Source organism: Diabrotica undecimpunctata, chromosome 2 (genome assembly GCF_040954645.1).
Source record: "Diabrotica undecimpunctata isolate CICGRU chromosome 2, icDiaUnde3, whole genome shotgun sequence".
NCBI classification, from domain to species: Eukaryota; Metazoa; Arthropoda; class Insecta; order Coleoptera; family Chrysomelidae; genus Diabrotica; species Diabrotica undecimpunctata.
In genome coordinates this window covers 158,004,168-158,028,458 of record NC_092804.1, presented here as the reverse complement: position 1 = coordinate 158,028,458, position 24,291 = coordinate 158,004,168, and the positions used below count along the sequence as shown (strand labels likewise).

Sequence of the window (24,291 nt, the reverse complement as noted above, 5' to 3'; positions counted from 1 at the left end):
AATCCCCTGGCTTGGTGTCTGATAGACCTATGGTGGAGCCGATAGTACGGCAAGAGATAATGGCTTGCGGCTCGGTGATACTCCACAGATATAGTCGCCTCGTATTTCGGTGAGACTGTGTAAAAATATATTTATCTGTAATAAAAGCAGACAATAAAAAATAAAATAAAAGTACTCTACCAGGAGTAGTTATTAACTGCAAAATTATCAATGACTAAGATGTATAATAATACAAAGTTTTAATATTCTCATCGATATTTACATTTAGATGAGCCTGGTAAAATATGTACAGTCGCTCAGATAAAGTTATCATCGATGCATTCTTTGCGTAAGATAACAATTTTTGCCTGAGCAACCGAAACCATAAAGTAGTTTATCCCAATAAATTTCGTTTCGACCGTCCAGTGGTTTACAATTGGGTAGGCAGGTATAATATTTTATATTATTTTAAACTTTATTTTTAAACGAAATATTGTTTATTTGGATGAAACCTGGTATGGTATTCATGACACCGTGAAAAAAGTTGGACGAATAATAACAAAAAGTGTTCTAATTCATTACCGCCCAATAAAGGACAGAATTATAATTTTACACTGCGGTGTAGAAAATGGATGCATCGACGATTTATTATTAATATCTGTAAAAAAAATAAAGACGTGAATCTAGATTATCATGAGGATAGGAGGGTTCAATTTGTGAATCATGGTTTGAAAAATCTATATATATATATATATATATATATATATATATATATATATATATATATATATATATATATATATATATATACATATATATCGCACAAGAAGTTCGAGCGTCAATTATAATGCTTTCAGCTATCAATATGATGGAAATGAAGTATAAAAAAAGTTCAACTCAGGAACCATAGATGTAAACGTTTAATGTTTTTTTTTAAGAAAAAAACAGAAGTTAGTTTTTATAAAACTAACTTCTGCAGCTGAAGAGCCAGCGGAACCCTCTAATCAATTGGAATATCTTTACAAAGCCGTGTAGTAAAATGTAAGCGACATTTTCAATACCTCTCTGATGATACCATCCAAACATATGCTGAAACATGTTTATGAAGAATTGTGTTCTAAATTGTCTAAATCAGAAGCAATTGTAGAAACATATTTATCAGAGTGTCCAAAGCAATCTGCTACAAGACTATAGGAGAAACATCTTACCTACATGACAGGACAGAGAATTATAATTTTACACTGCGGTGGAGAAAATAGATGGATCGATGATGTATTATTAATACCTACAAAAAAATATTAAAGGAACCTCTTCTTCCGAGATTACCTAAATATAGTGTGATTATCATGGACAACGTATCATATTATTCAAGATTAATGAGAAAATTCCAAATATTACTTGAAACAAATTACAAATTCAAGAATTTGTTTGAGAAAGATTTGTACTTTGAAGCATCATATAGTAAAAAGGAATTGTTGGAAGTTGTTGACAGTAGACAGTACCAGAAGGAATATGTTGTTGATAACTGTACTCGCAGTAATGGGCATACCGTGCTTGGTATGCCCAGTATTACAATTACTTCCTCCTTACTATTGTAAATTGAACCCAATAGAGTTAATATGGACACAACTTAAAGGTAATAGAAGAAGAAGAAACGTGGCTCCTAAATTTTTGTCTACTGCTCTCCAGTTAATTAGAAGAGAAGTCACAAAGATCACAGCAACCAAGTGTAATCAAACATGTAATCGCAGTGGAAAATGACTATGTTAAATATTTACCAGCATTAACCAAATGAACTATAAATATAGAAGATACAACTGATACTAGTGATAACAGTGATTATGAGTAGATTATTAAGTTCTTATTTCCAACTAGGTGTTAGTTGAAACCTTTATTTTTATTGTAATTGTACAAATTCTCGTTTTGCTTATATATCTTTGAAAATAGAGTACAAATACACTTCATGATAGAACAAAAACATACAACATAATTTAATTTAAAATAATCAAAGTACAGGTTAAGTTATTATAAAATACCTGCTAGATATATAAAAAAGATGTTCATAAAAGTTTTAGACCTATTACCCATTTTTAAATTATTGAGATACTAAGTCTTCTCTCACACGGTGTCAAACCAAAGTTGTTAATAGAATACGCTGTATATAATTTAAAAAATTAATTCTTTATTTTTTTTATTACAATAACTAAGTTATCATGGATAAAATGTGATCATAAGTTTTAAAACTTATGAGCAGTTGTGTTATTAAAACGTTTGTATACTAAAATACTTGTACATAAAAAATTTATTTAATTGTATGTGATAATTACTTTTATTAACAATTTTTTATAGGTATTGTTATTTTACAATAAGTTCTATTTAGCCGAGTCGATTAGTGTTATCACTTCCTAGATATATCACAGAAGTTAACAACACCAATATTTTTTATTTAAACTTTATAGAAAATGAAAGTTTTTCTTAAATAAAAATAAAAACTTTTATTTAATTAAAAATTAGATATCTACGCTACTGTTCAATAAAGTAGTGGTAACTCTAACAGTGTTGCCATTTTAGTAGTATTTTACTCCTCTGGTTCCTATAAATTTTCTCACGAAATTACGTGTCGACTATACCTTTATTTCTTCCTAAATTATATTTTTATAAATCAGCTATAATTTTAAAAACGATTATTATTAAAAATTCGTATTATTTATTAATGCACTGTTTAGAGAAAGTATTTTAAATTCTGTTAGAGAATTTTTAACATGTTTTAGCTTTTTTACTTAGGGAAAATTGACAATTGTGAATGTTTTTTCAAGTAGTTACTAAGATACCGTCCTATGGTGTACTAAGGTATTAAAAAATATATATCGCAGAATCGGTGTTGAATATTGAATTTTTACGAACAAAAGTCTTTACTGGCTCTATATTTTATTAGAATTTGATCCTAATCAGGATGAAATTAAACTTTATTAATTAAAGTTCTTTATTCTATTTATTACAGTTCTTGTATATAGTTCGAAACCGTTTTTTTTTTTAATTTTTTATAGTTTTATTTTTCATGTTTATACACGTATATTCCTATAATCGTCTGAATTTATTAATGAACGCTTAGATGCTTCTTAATTTGTAAAGTATGACATATTTTATACACAAAAACGATAAAGGAAGAATGTAGTTTTAAAGTGTTATGGGTATGTAATTCGTACGTTTAAAAATCATGGACCAAAATATTTGAAATGAAGAAGTTTTAGAACGTATGAATAACGATCGTGAACTCATATAAAGTTATAAAAAAAACGAAAAACATCTTACTTGGGACCATTATTTAGACACGGCGGATATAATTTCCTCCAGCTTATAATAGGCAACATAGGAATCGGATGTGGTTCTGGCAGGCGACAAATAAGCTGGGTATGTAACATTAGAAAATTACCCACTGGGAAACCACAAGTCAGCTCTACTAGATATATTCGGTATCCAAAGAGATGTAACTTGAGGCAGTTCTAAAATCTTGCGGCAATTTCGTTGTCCTATTCTAGTACATGAATTGTGTAGGATCGTAAGGTAACGTAGCAACCTCGCTACACCACGCCCTATCATGATCTTTTGTATATAAACCGTTTATGTCTGTCAATATCTTGAAATACAGTAAAAAATAATTAAAGATTTAACTAAACAATCACATAACCTTAACATATGAACATTCATAGTAAATATCCTAATACTTTGATATTCTTACCTCACAAATTCACGATCAACAATAATACCAATCGTACAGAATGAATGTTCATAACCAAAAGTCCTTATTTATTCTTCAAACAATTAAAAAAACCAATATTTCCAACTTCTTATGGGACAAACTCAGACAAATTAGAAATGTTTGGAAAGGTTTTTAAAATCCCCGACCATTGTGACGTCAGATTTAGGTAGTCCATTATGTTATATAATTTTTTGGCATTACAGAAAATTATTAAAACTTGAACGAGCTTCATTTTAATGTCCTGCGTTGCAGTTGCATAGAAGCAGATATGATAAAAACAGCGGTTGCTGTTTTAATTCCAGTAACGTCTTCAGATCTAAGAGGAATTTAAGTTATCTTTATTAAAATACTACGCAATTGTATAAGTGTGGTAAAATATCTTAATAAAATATATTGCCAGTAAAGACAGTTTCAAATGTTTGATAAAGATATGCTATAGGGTGGTGTTTCTTAGTATTGATAATCTGAATGATCAAAAGTTTTAGCTTTTAGAGTAGAAAGTTACTAAAACTATAAATAAATTAACGAATAGCAGCATTTTAAACGAGATTTAAAAAAGGCTCACTTTTTGTCAACTATTTGTACGTTTTGCCAGCCACGATATTTGAAAAATTTGTAAATAAAGATAACGTAATAAGTAATGGTATAAATAATGACACTAAAAGTTATGGATGTAGTGAATATTAAGTGGTAATCGATTAGGTAGGCTCAATACCAACGGGTACAGCACTAAAAGTAGATTTTTAGTGACTTTTAAATGAGTGAATTTGTAGATGTGTTCGAAGTACATCTTGAATTGCGTGGGTGAAAGGATACATCCTTGTCTTACTCCCTTTTTATGTTAATTTTTTCTGATACAAGGTTTTCTCTATTAATATTAGCTGTTGGAACCCAGTAGACACTATTTGTATATCATAATAATCGATTTTAATTGGCTCTAATATCTATTAAATTTTCGTATTGGATGTTATTTAATCGTCTGTAAAGCATCTGTAGACGTGGTGATTCACATTCTAGCATCTTTGTATCAATATGCCCTGACCTATGTTAGTAGATGATCTATGAGGGCACACCTGTCAGCACAGAGAAATCAATGTGTTAGAGAGAAGTGCCTTCGTTACAACTGTAAGAATGAAAACGATATATCTTGACGTCACAACCCCCGCCCCAATATGGCCGCCGTCCAATGAGGACGATGTCATAAGCCCCGCTCAAGAAAGACGGAAAATAATGAGAATTGACAGCTGACGGCTGCGGAAAAGCAGATTTGACGGAAAGAAAAAAAGGAGAATTGACAGTTAACATGATATCTAACGGCTGCGGAAAAGAAGAGGATTTGACAGCCGGAAAAGAAGAATTGAAAGTTGACATCACAGCTGAGAGCGGCAGAAAAGATTTGACTGACGAAAAAGAAGAAGGGGTCGGCCATCTTGGGGCGGGGCTTGTGACATCGTTCTCATTGGACAGCGGTCCTCTAACACATTGATTTCCCTATGTTGATACTCCTGTCCTCATAGATCATCTACTTATATTAGTTCCTATAATTTCTTTAATTTTTTGTAAACTTTGTTATTGTCGTATTTTTGTTTTAACTTTCCCATCTACTTTCATATTTTGGCTATCCAGTTTTCCTTTGCTTTTTGAACCTTTTTTCTGTATTCCATATCGTCGTTGTTGATAAATTTCCTTCTTTCCTCGATTAGTTCTAATGTTTCTTATGCCATCCATTTCTGTTTTGGAGACGGGCTTGTGTTTGCAACTCTGTTTTGCAACAATATTTAGTTCACTAGCATTTTCCAATTTTTTATTCAGTCCATATTCAGTATTTTCTTTTTCGATAACATCAATACAATAATGTCGTAGCTGCTGTCCATCATATGCTAATCGTTATTCCAGCATGTTTATTAAACTCGGTACTTCTGTTTATATTAGTTCCCATCATTATGTCGAATTATCTGTAAATATCCATTTCCAATCATGTACCTTCTGCTGTACAAATGATAGATGGAATAATGCTGCATTTAACCATACATGATTCGTCCTCCATTTTATTGAAAAGAAACGGGAGTGCATGTGCCTTGCTCCATATTGATTTTATTAAAACCATGTTGCCGATCGCAAAATTGATAAAATATGTTGAATAAATATTATTCAGCATATATATTTTTCAGTGTTTTCATGTTGACTAAACGCTTGTATACCCACTGTATATAGTATTGCAATTAGATACTAAACCTAATTTATTGATGCGAAAGTTGGCAAACCGTTCAAAAATCTAATAATCAGCTTCTAGGTTCACAATACAGTTGTTTATAACGAAATATTTAAATGAGGTGTTTTTTGTTCTTTTCAGGCAATGAGGAAAACGTTCTATCATACGAACCAGTCCAACAGTTGCATATTAATTATACGAGACCTGTTATTGTATTGGGTCCTCTAAAGGATCGTATCAATGATGATTTGATATCTGAGTTTCCTGACAAGTTTGGAAGTTGTGTACCACGTAAGTATTTATGATCATATTAAAATAATTAAAATCATTTTATTTAATCAATGACGCTTATTATTAATAGAGAATATGAATAGATAATAAAGACCATTTACCAGTATACAGTACAAAAAGTGTGATATTGCTGAATATCTGCATGTTCAGTGAGTTTATTGTTGCGTTACCTGTTTTATGTTTTTTATTACATACATTATTAAATTGGCATACATACTGAAAAACAGCTCCATTCCTACAAACTTGGAAAAGAGGAAAGCCTATAACACCAAAGAGGAAACCATGAAGTTTATTAAAATACTAAAAACAACAATTTTAATTCTTCGTAACAAAAATAAACTTTTGGAAAACAAGTCTTCTTAAACTTATTCTGTTATTGACGACAAGACACCTATGCAGCGACTTCGGAACTACGTACTGAACTTAAAACTCATATAAATAATGGAAAAAATGACCTTACGATCAAATATGAAGACCACAGGGAAATAACTTAATAAGTCACATTTTTGGTTTTGTTCAGGAGAACATTTTTAAAGTTTAAAACTCTGTGATTATGTTAAAATACATCTTACAATTAATCAGCAATAAAAAGAATCAAATTTGCTATATTGGTTGTTGGTTTACGTTTTAGTTTTTTTAAATTTATATCTCATATAACTGGTATTAATTGTCTTTTATTTGTCTACATAGACTTAACAAGTTTTTCCCCTGTAAAGAAGGACATATGTGTATATATACACAATATAATTCCAGTTTTCCAGTTATTGACAATACCCTGTAGTCTTCTAGTAGTCACATACTTTTGACTATATCCTGTATATACGTTTCGACAGACTCACGTTTATCAGTGAACGTTACCCTTTATATATGTTTACTCATATCTATTAGTGGACGTTACAGACTTTGACGATACCCTATATACCCAATTTTTGACCCAATAGTCTTGTTTTTCACATATAGTTTTATTGTATACATAAATTTCAATCGTTTGATATCTCATACGACACGATCCAATAAAAATACGCCACAGCGCCTTTTTAACACTACTTCATGTTTGTTTTAATAATTGTCTTCCCCATCCTTTCCATCGATACATCATACCCCATGATCCGTCTAGCCATTTCCGAGCTGTACGACTTTGTGATCAATGTGCTATTTTGGACCTTAGATTTTTTTATAAAGATTTGCATGGGAAAATGATCAATTTTGTGCTCGGTGCGAGGTTGTTACTCTTTTTAAAGTTTTTCCCACGAGCACAAGATAATTGATCACTCGAATACTCACCCGTATCTGCCACGATTATTTTGAATTATCAGATAAAAGTATCAAACGTTGTAATTAATTACTTTCACTTTAAAATAAAATAAACTGTGCAATAACATAACCTTCAGAACACAGAAACTGAAAGTATCTGTAAAAATCAGGTTACCCAATGTCACATGCCATTGTTTCAACTACTATTATTATTACCTGGACTTATCAACGTTTTCCTCTGTTTGGAATGGACAAATGGATATATCAAATTCTTTCCCTGTACAGGATTTTTTCGAACACTTATATCTTTTGAGTTATCAAGTTATTACTCTGTATTATGTTACTTTTAGAAACTATGTAATTAAAGCTACAAAGTGGTATTATAAACGAAAAATGTCAAAAATTGGACTTATTAAGTTCTTTCTCTATGGTCTTCATATGTGAATGGCTGTCCAATGATAATGAATATCGTTCATAATTCTCTTGCACCAAATTTACCTTAGAAGTCTCCATACCATTACTTTAAAAAACTGACATGTCTTTGTGTTCTTTAAACAATGAATCTTCTGAATATTTATCGTTATTTATTTCTCAGGTTTATACAGGTGAACCTAACGATACCATTCCGGAAATAATGTGTCCACGTCTCCTTACAACTCTTGATAATATCGCTTTCACGCCGGTTGAAATTAAACAGTTATGGAAACTAAACAATAATTCATCACCTGTATTAGACGGAATAACCTTCTTTTTTCTTAAACAATGTGAATAATAAAAACAAAAAGAGAAATCAAACGATTTCTACCTAGCGAAACCGAATTCAAATTTTTACCACTGTGTTTCCTAAAATTTGCGAAACAAACAGCTGGATAAATTACTCGGCAAGGGAATCTAAAATTGCATTCCACATGCCGTTCATCCTGGTCAAAATTCGTAGTGAATTCAGTTTCTGGTACTCCAAACGAAGTAAGTAATAAAACATAATTTACCTTAGAAGTCTCCATACCATTACTTTAAAAAACTGACGGGTCTTTGTGTTCTTTAAACAATGAATCTTCTGAATATTTATCGTTATTTATTTCTCAGGTTTATACAGGTGAACCTAACGATACCATTCCGGAAATAATGTGTCCACGTCTCCTTACAACTCTTGATAATATCGCTTTCACGCTGGTTGAAATTAAACAGTTATGGAAACTAGACAATAATTCATCACCTGTATTAGACGGAATAACCTTCTTTTTTCTTAAACAATGTGAATAATGAAAACAAAAAGAGAAATCAAACGATTTCTACCTAGCGAAACCGAATTCAAATTTTTACCACTGTGTTTCCTAAAATTTGCGAAACAAACAGCTGGATAAATTACTCGGCAAGGGAATCTAAAATTGCATTCCACATGCCGTTCATCCTGGTCAAAATTTGTAGTGAATTCAGTTTCTGGTACTCCAAGCGAAGTAAGTAATAAAACATAATGACAGTATTAGATTTTTGTTTTGATACAAAGCAGCGACAACCGCTGATACGTATTTCGACCTCCTTAGGTCTCGTCACAATGTGAATCATCTTTAGCCATTCCTGTATCTCTCATAATCAATACGCCTTTTAATCATGGTCCTGGAAATTGGCTTCTGTTACTCCTATATTCAAGAAAGGAAATAAACTTGATTGCAATAATTATGGTCGATTCATTCTGGTTCGTATTATCGACAAGCTCGTGGAATCCATTGTTTAGGAAGTCATGTCTGAGTTTCTCGTTCAAGAAAATGTCATCACTCACCAAAAGCATAACTTTATCGAGGGTCGTTCAACGATCACAAACTTACTTCATTGTATAAATAATTGGTCATCATCCTTAAACAATCGGCATCCTGTTGATGTAGTCTACTTAGACGTTTCCAAAGTTCGAACGTGTTCCCAAACGTTGATTACTAGCTAAATTGGGTCACTATGGAATTCGTGGAAACATTTGGATTCAAAATTTCCTATCCGACAAATATTCCCGGGTTCTTATTGGGGAAGCCTATTCTTTAGATAAACCAGTCAAGAGTGAAGTCTCACAAAGATAAGTACTTGGACCACTACTCTTTTGTATCTACACTAGTGATATTCTGCTCATTCTATCCAGTAAGGTTTCCATTTACGATGATGATACTATGTGAATCCCATTATTAACCAATATGTTATTCCAGACGATCACGATTCAACACGAGAGTAATTTAACAAATTTTGTTTGAAAGTTACTAAATTAAGCTTTAAAACGATACTTTGTAAAGCTCATTTGCATGCGTTGAAACTGAGTTACGATTTAAAAAATTTCGAAAAATACTTATTTTCAAGAAGTTTATAATATCTCGAGTTGTAATTACTGTTTACGATCTAGAGTCTAGAGCCTAATAAACAATTAAATTGTTTATAACAATTATTTGACCACTCGGATCGAAATACACACTCGAAATTCGTATTCAGCAGCAAAAATAAATACAAAAAAATTGGGTGGACCCATCAGAATTGAAAAGGCCATGGTGTCCTAGCTGGTCCCTAGACTAATAGCTGTTTGGCCACCTGGTATAGTATTTCTATATGGCAGTATGCAGAATATATGACTACCATTAATATTGAGTCGGTTAGTTCGCTTTTATTAATTTTAGTTGTTTTATTAATGTTATTTCCGCAGATAAAAAACTATTTTAATTAGATTTCCAAGCGACAAACGTTTTAACACACACACTGAGTTACCTAATTACTTGTTTATTTAAAATACTACATAAATGTTTTGCCATATCGTCAAAGCGACTAGTTTAATGGTAAAAAACTTCGCGAAACATTTAAAATTCAGAAATGTTAGTTTATTTTACTTTTTATAATATGTACAGCTCGGACTTTATTCCCACGTTCCATATGTTGCTGACAAACTTAATTACGCTGAAACAAACATGTTTTTAACGGTCAGGTCTGATGCTTAGGTTTTTTAATTGTTAGCAAATGTAGCTTTAATTGCAACGAAACCGTATACTGCTAAAAGTTAGCAATATTTCTTTTAAATTATATAACAGTTTTGTAAGTAAATAGAGCACATGGTGCACCAGATACGAGGTGCAGTTTAATTTCATACAAACTCTTGTATATGCTAGCCAAGCAATCGAATGAATAGCTATGGAACGTAATGGAACAACATATCATTTGAGGAGTAAAATATAGATACAACTAAGCACGATCAAAACGATTAGAAACATTACTATAAAGTTATAAAAAACACCACGGACAATTCTATGCGTTAAATATCATTTAACCCATCCTGAACCGAAAAACAAGAAAATAAAACCAAATAAAATATATTACACTTGGTAAAATATGCCGATAAATAAAGTGATTCTTTAACTCTGTCTAATATATATATGATATGGTATGTTGTGAGAAATCTCTCTTTAGTCTTGACCTCCTGGTGGTTGTGCAGTGGTCATCGTGATATCGTATACGGTCTATCTCCTTAGGCTTCTGTCTTTGGCCATTTCTACTACATCGTTCATAGGTCTTTTGCTACTTCCTGTGATCTTGTCAATCCAGCTTGTTGGAGATCTTCGTGGTCTTCGGCCCTCTACCTTCCCTTGAATGATGAGTCTATCCATATTGCCCATGCCTGGTCTCATGGCAGCAAAATATATTAATTATTGACTTTGCCGGAGAGTCTCTTACTTTTCTTTAGTTCTCTTGCAATAAAATTATTTGTTATATGGTCGGTCCATGGAAATCACAAAATTCTTCTTCAGCAGAATCTTTCACTGGCGTCTATTTTTCTCTTTTGTAATTGCCTTATTGTCCAAAATTTGCAGCCATATCTCAGTAGTGTAAATATTAAGGAGTTTATCAATCTTTTTTTAAAATATTGGGATCTTTTCATATTCTGGTTATCTACTCCATAGAGATCTTGGCTAGATTACATCTACATTTTACCTCCGCCTGGAGTCTTCCTGTGTTTATAATCAATGATTCCAGATATAAGTAATAGTTACGTGAACCAAAAGTTATATAGATTTTTGTCTTTGATATATTTAATTCCAGACTAAACCTTTTACTCTTATTTTCTATCAGCCGTATGAGATCAATCATGTCTCCGTGGCTGTTGGCTGTTGGTATCGTCTGCAAAGTAGAGATTGTTTATTTTTCGGTCATTTATAAAGATGCCTTTTTACCATCCTTCAAGCGCTTTTCTTATTATGTTCTCCGTATATACACTCCGCGTCATAGAAAACGGACCACCCCAAATATTTAAAATATTTTCGAAATTATTATTTATTACTACAAAATTAAGCATTTATTTTTTTGTATATTGAATCAATAACTCGTTTAATATAAAATTTCATCATTATTGTAAAACATCAATCGAAAATAAAAAATTTAAGAAAATAGTCAACTTACAGTTTTTAAAACAACAATGAACTGTATATTTAAAAAAAACTGGTATCCATTTTCAGTAATGGGTATTGCCACCTCGATTCTGGATGACACTCCTCATTCGATTTGGCATGGAATTTATAACGTTTTGGATATCTCTTTGGGGAAAAGTGGCCCATTCATCAATGAGTGCCATCTGAAGCTCTACAGGTGTTGTTGGAGCAGGTATGCGAGGCCAACGTGACTTTTTAGCAGGCTCCATATAGGCTCAATAGGATTGAAATCGGGGCTTTGAGCAGGCCAGTCTATTTTTGGAATACCAACCTCGTCAAGGTACTCCGTTACTATCCTTGCCGTGTGTGGTCTCGCATTATCCTGCATTAGCAGGAATTCGTTGCCAATAAATCCAGCATAGGGCATCACGTGATGTTGTAAGATTTCCGTTATGTACCTTACTGCTGTTAACGCACCTCTGTCGATCACGACGAGATCCGTATGCGCATCAAAAGAAATCCCTGCCCAAAACATTACTGAACTACCACCAAAAGCAACCCGTGGTGCCAAGTGCAACCAGCGAAACGTTCTCCAGCCCGTCTGTACACCTTACTGCGTCCATATTTACCATAAATAGATATTCTACACTCATCCGTAAACAATACTTTTTTCCAATCGTCTGCTGTCCAATTGATGTGCTCACAGGCAAAATCGAGTCTTCGTCTTTTGTGAGCTGGGGAAAGTAAGGGCCCTGTTGCTGGACTGCAAGCTGTCAAACCTTGCTCCCTTATCTTCGCCGAATAGTAGAAAGACTGATTGCTGGTTCTTGAGCTTGCTGTAAATGGCCTTGAAGTATTCTAGCGGTTTGGGTCTGATTCCGTAATGCAGCAATAATGACGACGCGATCTTCCCTAGCGGTTGTTTTCCTTTTTGGACCTGTACCAGGTCGTCGTTGGTGAGATTCTGTCACAATAAATTGTTGCTGGGTCCTTTGTGCAGTCGAACGACTAACATTTAATTGTCTTGCAACTTGTCTTTGACTTAATCCACTTCCCAGTAACGTTACAATTTCAACCGATTTTTGGAAATTCTCCATCGTTATTAACTCAAGACTACTTCACACTAAGTCGGCTACTGTAATACTGAGATGAGTTTAAAACTCAGTAGAACCCTTTACAATATCATACATTTCTCAAAACAATCGATTCCTCGAAAATTGATCAAGTTGTAAACAACTTTTTTTCAAAATTGTTTTGTTTTATACGTTCTATGAATATCCTTAATCCAGTTACATGGTCGGTTTGCTTTCGCAACAACCCATTTAACTTAAATAACCCAAGACACATTAAAAATAAAATAATATTAATTCAATATACAAAAAAATAAATGCCTAATTTTCTAGCAATAAATAATAATTTCGAAAATATTTTAAATACTTGGGGTGGCCCGTTTTCTATGACAAGGAGTGTATTAAAGAGTTGACCGAGAAAGTGTGTCAAGCCCACTTGACGCTAAGTAAAAAAGTATACTAAGTATACTAAGTAAAAAATAGGTAGCTACTTTTTTTAGGCTGTTTTCTATTTGTATAGGCCGTTCCCAGTTCTGTCTAGAGTTCTTCTCTATTATGTGTCGCTAGTTTTTACCTTGTTTCTGCAGATTTTTTGATTCCCAACCAATGTAAGGTCCTCGTGGTATTTTTTACTTTTCGCCAGTTCACTATTTTCTTATTCCATCTATGTACACCCATAAACATTGGTTGGATTCAGCCCATATTTACGTTAGTTTGGCTTTTTCTTCGACAGCATTTTTTACTGTTGTTCTGTTCAAAATGTCTTCATTCATCTTGTGATCTTTAGGTGAAATATCCAGAATGTGTATTTCCGCACAATTTTTAAAATAATATTTTTAAATAAGCACGTTCTTTTTTAAACCACTCAACAAAAATTGTCTTTCCTAGTTTCTCTAGACACCATTTACAGATTTATCCATTACCATGGTTATTTTCTGTGTGTTTGAGGTTGTTTTTTCAAAAAGAAATTTATTTATTTTTTAATTTAATAATGTGATCCTTGTCTTTTTAGATACCACAAGACCTAAGAGAGAATATGAAGTCGACGGTAGAGACTACCACTTTGTCGCCTCCAGGGAACAAATGGAAAGAGATATTCAAAATCATCTATTCATTGAAGCGGGACAGTACAATGACAATTTGTATGGAACTTCTGTAGCATCTGTACGTGAAGTCGCTGACAAGGTATGACTTTATTTTTTGTTTTTTTGTACTAATAATTAGTATTATGTTACAAACTTTAAAAACCCCGTTGTCTACCTATAGTATTTAAACCTTACCCTGAGGAAATCGTTTTGAAAGGTGTTGAAACGCAGGGAGAAACTGGCTCTAGGTAGCTCAAGACAGGCGAACATGGAAAATACAAGGGGATGCATATTTCTAGAGGATGAGTGGATCAGAAGAGACTGCTAAAGAAGAAGAAGAAGAATCAGAGACAACAAGAATAAAAATAATTGGGTTTTACTAATTAACAATATTAGATATGATAATATCGCGGTAGAAACACGACCTGACACGGAGAGAACAAAAAGAGTGCTATAAACAGATGAAAATCCTTAGAAAAATCGATGGTAAGACACTAAGGAATAGAGCTGGAAGTACAAACAGGCGCGGATACAGAGGGGGTCTATGGGGTTTTAGACCCCCCTATTGTATACAGTTTTATAATTGTGCCGACTTTAGAAAATGAACATCACTGCTATCTAAATTATCATTTTATGTAATTACATATTAATTAATAAAACAATGTTTTCCACATTTTAAACAATGAACAATAATTGTAATTCGGTTTGGGTATAGCGAAACTAACGGTATTGCTACACTACCCCCATCCCAGATATTTTGCCTGGGCAGGCAGGGTACTTCCATTTTCGTAATCTCAACACCAACAGTCCGTAAAGAGACTTGAATCTCGGGACAGCGAGAACGGATTGGGATTCAGTGCGTCTTTTATCAAGATAAGATAATATAAATCAATTTCAAATTGTGACGACTTTTACCGCGGAACGATCATTCTCAAATCCAAGATATGTGAAAACCTATCTTAGATCCAGCATAAACCAGGAGATACTAAACGGACTATTTTGGAATAAAGCAAGCGCGGAAAATTGACCATAAGCAAATGAAACGTTCACACCAGTGTACGTTTCCACGTTACCAAGCAACAGTAAAAAAAATTTAAGGCACTTAACACCTACGCATGTTCCACGCTTAGCTATTCATATAGTATTACTAAGTGAACCTAAACGGATATGAAAAATCTTCAGCGAAGAGTACGAACACACCCCACGAAAGCACAAAAACATCATTCTCGTAGTGCAGTTGAAAGAACGATATTACCACGGTATTTAGGAGCAAATGGACTTAAGAATATATGTAAGAGAGCAATTATAAAAACAATTTGCGCTGTAGATGACACAACACCGCTTAAATTGAGAGAACCAGAATTGCGCATAAACTATCTTTCTAAGAAGGAAAAAATGCGCACTTGGATGGGTAAACCTCTACATGAGCGACATCCCAGTGAAGTCAGCGAAAACTATGTCGGCCAGACGGTTTGAACTATTGGTTTACATTAGGAAAGATTTTTCCTGAAACAGAAGGTTCCTTGCTCACCATTCAGGAACAGGTTATTCCAACCAAAAATTACCTGAAAAAAATTCACAAATTATATCGAGAAATACAAAAATAAAACTGTTCAAAACAATAATACGCCCAGTCCTAACATGTGGGTCAGAGACTTGGATTCTAACAAAAAGTGATGAAAACATGATGTTTCGAAAGAAAAGTACTAAGGCGAATCTATGGAGCAGTGAATGACATGGAGTGTGGAGAAGACGATACAATTTGGAACTGTATAGAATGTACCAGGAACCAGATATCGTAAAACATATTAAGATAGGACGTCTGAGGTGGATGGGGCATGTAATGCGGATGAAACAAAATCACCCTGCTAGAAAAACGCTTCTTGATAGACCCATTGGTCAGACAAAAAAAGAAAGAACCAGAACAAGGTTCCTTGATAACATCGATGAACACATGCGAAATATGGGAATACGTGCTTGGCTGAGGAAGGCGATGGATAGGGACGACTGGAGAGAAATTCTTGAGGAGGCTAGCACTCACGCAGGGTTGTAAAGCCAGAATGATGATGATGATACACAGAGAAACAGTGATTACTATAATGCTTATCTATGTATACGTGGAGTAATACAAAATCGTGGACAGAAAATAACATCTTTTAAAAAATAGTTTACTGTTTATTTTGTAGAACGTATTTCTTACTTACTACTTCACATTTTGTTTTTAGGGTAAACATTGTATCTTGGACGTTAGCGGTAATGCAATAAAGAGGCTGCAAGTAGCGCAGTTGTATCCCATCGCTGTTTTCGTCAAGCCAAAATCTGTCGAATCCATAATGTAAGTAATTTCTGAATTATTATTAAAATATTTTAAGAATAAAACACGTTTCTTAAAATATTTACTCTCTTGTCTAATACGTTTTCTTTTTAAATATACAGGGTGAGTCATAAGGAACTTTACATACTTCTACCATATGTAGAGTCCCTCAGGGAGCATATCATGTGGCCACTAAAAAATGTCAACTCCTCTTCTTTATTAATTAACAGGGTGATTTGTGTAATTGACCATTTATTTCATTTTACTGTAGTGTTTATACGGCTCATTTGATTTTTTTAATTTTTGCATGATACAGTACACTACTATCAAGCATTCGACTGGTATTAGCTAAACTAAAAAATTCCAGGACTGGCTTTGGAAAAATTTATTTAGGGATTCGTATTAAATATTACACCCTGTATAATTTTTTTTAAATGCAATAAGTGATTTTCAAACTACATAAATAGCCAATGAAAACAACATATGCCACAATGTTGTCGCACTTTTATTTAATTTTTAGTGAACGATCAAATCTTGCCAAAAATAGAACAACCATAATGAAGTATCAAATTATAAGGTAATTAATTTAAACAAATGTTATAAATTTCGCTTTTATTGATTTATATATAAACATTTTAATTGAAATGATAAACTGAGTCACTGCACAACAAAAAACAGTAACTACTAACAATAACGAAGAACAATTTAAAAAAAAAAACGAAAAATATGTACATAGTTATGATAAACCCATAAATTAGAACTGGAAAAGATACAATAATGGTAACAAAATAAAAATAATTCAAAATAGATTTTCGAAATGGAACCCCTGTACACATTTTTGTTGCCGAATTGTTAATTGACGTATTGAATTACGGATACTCTGGGGATCGTTTCTAATAGTATTACAACAATGTATAATTCTATCAATTAATTGTTGTCGGTTATTAATATTCACTGCGTAAACTAGTTGCTTCAATCGTCCCCAAATATGGTAATCAACGGGATTGAAATCAGGGGATCTTGAAGGCCACGAAATAGGACCTGCACGTCCTACTCACCTGTTGCTATAAACATTATTGAGATGTTGTCTCACTGCCAGTAAAAAGTGTGGGGGTGCCCCATCATGCTGAAAATACATCCCTCGGATAGCAACGTTCGCGTTGGCAAGCAAATTCGGCAAAATATTTTGTAGAAAGTTCAAATAGACCTGCCCTGTTAAAGGACCATCAAAAAAGTGAGGACCTACTAATTGGTTATTTATGACACCAATCCACACGTTAACCGAAAACCTTAACTGAGAACGACGTTCTCGAATAGCATGGGGATTTTCTTCTGCCCACACATGTGAATTTCGTGAATTATTTATCCCGTCTCTGGTAAATTGGGCTTCATCTGTAAATAGTGTCCTGTATAGCGTTGGTCGATTATTGTTAATCCATCTACAAAATTCCAACCTTTCGATCTCATCTCCAGCATGTAGTCGCTGAACCATTTGAATGTGATATGGGTATAGATTATTTTTTTGTAAGACTCTACTTACTTTTGATTGAGTAACATTGAGTTCTCGACTTACTTGTCTAGTGCTTATTGTAGGGTTCATAGTAACGGCGTCCATAATGTCATCTTCCTGCGCTTCATCTACATGTCGCTCTCTTGTTCCACTAGGAAAAGTGCCATTTTCTTCTCGCAAATAATTAAAAACTGACCCAAATGTTGGATGACTGGGAGTTCGACGATTAGGAAATCTCCTGCGATATTCTCTACTAGCAGCCCTACCATTCCCATTACAGAATCCATAAACAAATATTATGTCTGCATATTCTGTGGTCGAAAACTGATGTGGCATTTTGAACGAAAGTAACAAAAGCTCTACCATAACTAACACAATGTACTTAACGTAGATATGACAGAAGAAATATGTATTCTTGTACACATAAATAACAATTGATAATGACAATAATGACAATGGGTATAAAATATCAAGAAACGTCAAACGGTCAAGGCCAACCTTCATTTTAAACTTTTTTAGATTTATTTTTATTTAGTACAGTTGATGCAATGTATTATTATTTGACATAAAATTTTAATTATTTACAATCAACAAAAACTAACACATACAAGAGGTTTGACTTTTTAATCAATTTAATTTATTATTTATCGAAAATAATGCCCCAATACGATCTATGAGTAAAAATTTAAAATTGAAAAACAATTGATTCTATCGTAGAGATAATACAAAGTGACAGTAAAGATGTTAATTTTCTACGTATTAGGTTATGTTGTAGGAACTCATTTTAATTAAAATGTTTGAAATTTATAACATTTGTTTAAATTAATACCTTATAATTTGATACTTCATTATGGTTGTTCTATTTTTGGTAAGATTTGATCGTTCACTAAAAATTTAATAAAAGTGCGACAACATTGTCGCATATGTCGTTTTCATTGGCTATTTATGTAGTTTGAAAATCACTTATTGCATTTTAAAAAAAAATTATACAGGGTGTAATATTTAATACGAATCCCTAAACAAATTTTTCCAACGCCAGTCCTGGAATTTTTTAGTTTAGCTAATACCAGTCGAATGCTTGATAGTAGTGTACTGTATCATGCAAAAATTTAAAAAATCAAATGAGCCGTATAAACAGTACAGTAAAATGAAATAAATGGTCAATTACACAAATCACCCTGTTAATTAATAAAGAAGAGGAGTTGACATTTTTTAGTGGCCACATGATATGCTCCCTGAGGGACTCTACATATGGTAGAAGTATGTAAAGTTCCTCATGACTCACCCTGTATAGGAACACTATATTTTTAGTTCCGATTTTTGCTATTTTTAAATATCTATATCGTCGAATAATATTAGAACCTACGAGAGAAAATAAGTCATAATATATTAAAGTTTGTATTATACTGGCAATATAAAAATGATACGTAAAAATTCAATTTCTCTTGAAACTCACTAAATATCAGTTTCTTTGCGACTTGTTAGTGTAAGATCTATTGCTTCACATCGGCTACCCAGTGTTAGTAATATTTTTACTGCTTCTAATGAACAGTTTTTATTTAGTATTGTATATAAACACAATTCTCTAGGTAACGTAATCAGTTTTCGATTGTTTCATTGTTTTTTCTGAAAATTAAATTTCGTTTAGAATAAATGACTTTTCACACTCCATTTGTCCATATTTTTTTCCGCTTAACTCTCTTTTACCTATAGTTTTTTCTATTCGTTATACATGTCCGTACTATATGTTCTGCTTTCATTGTACGTCGTCCATTATTGTGCCCTCTATTCCCACGCTCAGGCAAATTTCTTCATTTCTGAGTTTCTCCTCGAAATCCTCCGTGTTCGCCTACTTGCATAAATTTCAGTTGCTTCTATCTTTCTTTTTAAACCTAATCAATAGTAATTATTAAACTATAGGTACGTCTTATATAAATTTTGTGGGTAAGATATTTGACAAACGTCTATCATGGAAAAATCATATCGAAAGTCTAACTTTTTCATGCCAAAAGGGCTTAAATTTATTAAGATGCTTAGCAAATAAGTCTTGAGGATCTGATAGTCTAATGCTACTAAAAGTATACAGAAGTCTTATTCGTTCGAAAATTGATTACGGATGTGTTGCATATATACATCTGCTCACCCTTCAATATTATAATGTCTTTCTGTAGAAAGCCTATACTGCAAACTGGGCGAACCATCACTATCTTTCTGACGAAAAATTCTCAGTTTATCATAAACCTCAAGAGTAGCATCGTTTCCATCAATTCCTGCTCACAAAAACACTTTTTGCAATTGTTTCAAATCAACTTTTCAAAATAGCACCTCTCACCACCTTTTTATATTAGATTTCACCGCTACATATCAACGTTAAATCTCCAAAATTTTCCCAGAACATGTTTAATGAATGGACACAGTATTACTCCGTAGATTATCAAAACCCCACACCAATGTAAAAACCCAATTACAATATAATAAATATGATACCAATCCACATCTTATACACTCGCGATCATAAAATCCGGGTCACCTTGAAAATCACCGTTATTTCATTTTTAACGAGCTTTATCGTAAATGATAATAACACAAATACAAACTAATGCATGTTTCTGAGAATTGTTGTCGCCTTAGTGGTTTCCTTTGTAACAAATAATTCCAATAATGTCGATTTCGCGGAAAACTATACACTTGCCAAAATGAAGGGTACCTGTAACTGCCGCTTGTTTTAAATGTCTCATTTGTGATTCGACTTTCTGTTCAAAAGCAACAAACAAACCCCATTATTGCCACCATTAGTGTGTATTAGTGCCATTATTAGTGTTTATTATTGTCTATTTTTTGCCAAAAATGCCTTTGACTGTTGTTGAAACGGCACCCATTGTTGCGCTTGTGAAAGACGGTCATACTCAACGGCAAGTCGCAAGAACTGTTGGCGTAAGCCTTTCTACGGTTCAACGAGTGCTTCAACGCTTTCAGGAGACGGGTTTGCTAACCAAACGACCTGGATCTGGACGAAGAAGAACGACCACGGCACGAGATGACTGTTTCCTTATGTTTCAGGCTTTACGAAACCGGACCTCAACTATGGTTATGCATCGAAATCGTCTACAGGAAGTACGAAATTGCAATTTTAGCGTTGCAACAGTCAGGAGAAGACTTCGTTCTTCTGGACCATCTTCTCGGGTAATGGCTACAGGACCGCCACTTCGCCGGGCGCATCGAGTTGCAAGACTAGCTATTGCTGGACAATACGCGCATTGGGGAATTAATGATTGGAGCAAAGTGTTATTCTCAGATGAATCCCGTTTCTGCCTAACTGGATCCGATGGACGTGTAAGAGTTTGGAGGAAAACCGGTGAACGATTTTCACAAGCTTGCATTGCTCCAAGAATGCCATTTGGTGAAGGCTTGGTCATGGTTTGGGGAGGTGTATCTTCCGACTTTCGCACAGAATTACCCTGCATCGAAAATGGGTCCCTAACTGCACGAAGGTACATTACGGAGATTCTGGAAGAACATGTTATGCCCACCGTGACAGGGCTTGGAGAAGACGCCATTTTTATGCAGGACAACGCGCGACCGCACGTTGCCAGGATCAGTATGCAGTACTTAGACGAGGTTGGAATTACGAGGTTACCCTGGCCAGCTAGGTCTCCAGACCTGAATCCCATCGAACATCTCTGGGACGATTTGAAAAAACGTATCCAAACCCATACACCACCTCCTAACAACGCACGGGATCTTAAGGATCTGTTAGTGAGAGAGTGGAATAACATACCACAACATGTAATCCGGAGAAAAATTGAGAGTATGCCCCGTCGTCTGCAAGAGGTTATTAGAGCAAGGGGAGGCAATACACGATATTAGTCATTGAAATTCCACTGTTTTACCACGTTCTATATTTTTCATTTTTTTTTTTTCGTATGTCTGTTTTATCAACAATTTGGTTTGTTTACAGCTTTTTCAATAAAAACAATAAAAAAACCGGTTTTTTTCTTTCAAAACAAACATTGATGACAAATAAAAAGTACATTAGCCTAAAAAAAAGGTTATTACTGCACCAGATGCAAAAATATTCAATAAACTTGAAATTTTCGAGGTGACCCGGATTTTATGATCGCGAGTGTATATCAAAATTATAAACAAATAGTCGCGAATTACAAAAATTACACCCACATCTTCACTGATTCATTTAAGCTTCCCACTTCATACAGTGTGTTAAATGGAGAACTTTATGCTATATTACAAGCGTTAAAATATATTTCCAGAGCACAAACCAAACACTCTTTAATAATATCTGACTAACTTAATTCACCGAGACTCATACAGCAAACCTTCACGAACAACACTATAGCCATATCAAAGAAATATTACACAATCTACGTCAAACAGAATCAAAAATAGTTTTTCTATGGGTTCCCTCTCACTCTAGAATCGAGGGAAATAAAAACACGGATGACTGGGCTTACACAGCTGCGCAATTACTTTCATTGACAGAACAATAAATTCCAGCCTTAGATATAAAGCAACTATTAAAATCAATGACCCTCAATTTATGGAAAGAAAAATGGAAGGTATATACAAGCAAACTAAGAGGGAAAAAGAAGATACTGGTCCATGGAACCTACATTCAATATTAAAAAGCAAATCATTAAATCCTTATCCGATAGAGCTAAAATTACTTGTTCTAACGAAAATTCATTCTTAGAGGAAAAACATTTGTTAACATCTGTTTTATTAAAAAAATTATAAATAAGGAATTTTCAACAATCGACCGAATGGAACAGAACAACTTAGAACGAGATCCGACAGCATACACAAGGAATAATACGAGGAAAATAACAATACCATACATAACAGTATTATCAGAAAAACTTAAAACGATAGGAAATAAATTCAACATTTCAACAACATTCAAAACAATAAACACATTGAGATCTATTTTATTTAAAACTAAACCTAACAGTGAACAAGAAAGAACAAAGAATTGTATTTATAAAATACCTTGTGAATGCGATCATTTTTATTTAGGAGAAACATCAAGACCATAAAGTGTTAGAATAGGTGAACATCAATCTTATATTAAAAATAGAGAATTTAATAGATCTCAAATATGTAAATACCTTTTTTTTTCTTCATGATTTACTATGGAATCACTAACAGCAGAAATTTACTGCGATCGTTGCATGTGGTTATCTTTTTAAAGACGAATCACATGCTATGATTTTTCTGACGGATATTCTCAAGTCAAAGTTGATTTTATGTAATCGAATGAACTATTTTACAATAAAGTCGTTCGAGGAACGCAACTCTTTTATTTAAAACTTAAATTGTGGCCTATTCCCAATAAAAATAGTAATTACATTAAGATGTCACAAGAAAACAGCTTTAGAACAAAGTTCAAGCCTTCAACGTAAATAAAACTAAAGCCCTAATACAAACAAGGAAATAACGAACCTTACAAATTTAACAAAATCGACAACTCAAATATTTAAGTTGTAAAAGAGCTGAACTACCTGGGAGTACAGATAGCTAAGAATCGTAACGAGGAGGAGGAAAGGATAAGGCTGTCAAGCATAATCCAAAGACATAGTAAATTTCAAAATATATATAACCGTCGTACGACCATTAGCCCAGAAAAAATAATGAACCCTATTAGTGCTTTTGAAAGAAAGATATTGAGAAGTATATTGGGGCCAATTTGCGACAATGGTATATGAAGAATAAGGTTCAACCACGAGTTATATCAATATTTCAAAGAACCCTCTATAGCAAATTATGCAAAAGTACAAAGATTGCGCTATTCGGCTCATCTTATATATAATAAGAATAGATAAAAACAGAACACCTAGTAGAATTCTTAGTAGACCTATGGTGGGGCGTCGACCAGTAGAAAGACCAAGGAAGAGGTGGATATACGAAGTGAGAACCGATGCTTGAGGAATATTGAGGGTCAATATCTGGAGGAGAGCAGTCGAGGAACGGGATGCTTGAAGGCGGATGCTGTGGGAGGTCAGGGCCCGTTAATTTTGGGTTCCATAAATTATTTTTGACAAATCTCCTTAACGCGATATTTTGTTATCGCCAGCCTGTTTGTCGTATGAGTCGTTTAAAATTATATTAAATCTTCCATAACTATCCTATCTCATCGGGATGTTTTTATTCCACATTGTTGTTTCTCTCACTGCTGGTTATTACTGGTATTCCTTGAAACTCATCTTGTGATGAGCTATCAAAAGTTTTTGTCCCTAATTATTAGCTCACATACACATAATACGTATGGAGAGCGAGCCACTGGATCATATCAACCCTACTGTTATGACACATGCTTATAGTTTTAATGTTCTATAGATCCTACAAATAGTGAATGCATTCAAATGGGACTTGACATCAACACAGATAAGACCAAATTTATGATAGTATCAAGG

The 24,291-nt window shown here is 33.5% G+C and overlaps 1 protein-coding gene across 14 annotated transcripts in view; it reads left to right on the top strand.

The window, feature by feature from the left end:
- dlg1 (MAGUK family member discs large 1) overlaps window positions 1–24,291 on the top strand; it is a 1,569,679-nt gene that overhangs the window by 1,533,744 nt on the left and 11,644 nt on the right. For all 14 annotated transcript variants that reach the window (XM_072523856.1, XM_072523863.1, XM_072523859.1 and 11 more), the window contains 3 exons: window positions 6,093–6,242; window positions 13,967–14,139; window positions 16,265–16,374. In XM_072523856.1, the coding sequence (XP_072379957.1) occupies window positions 6,093–6,242; window positions 13,967–14,139; window positions 16,265–16,374 (433 nt within the window). The remainder of the gene's footprint in view (window positions 1–6,092; window positions 6,243–13,966; window positions 14,140–16,264; window positions 16,375–24,291) is intronic.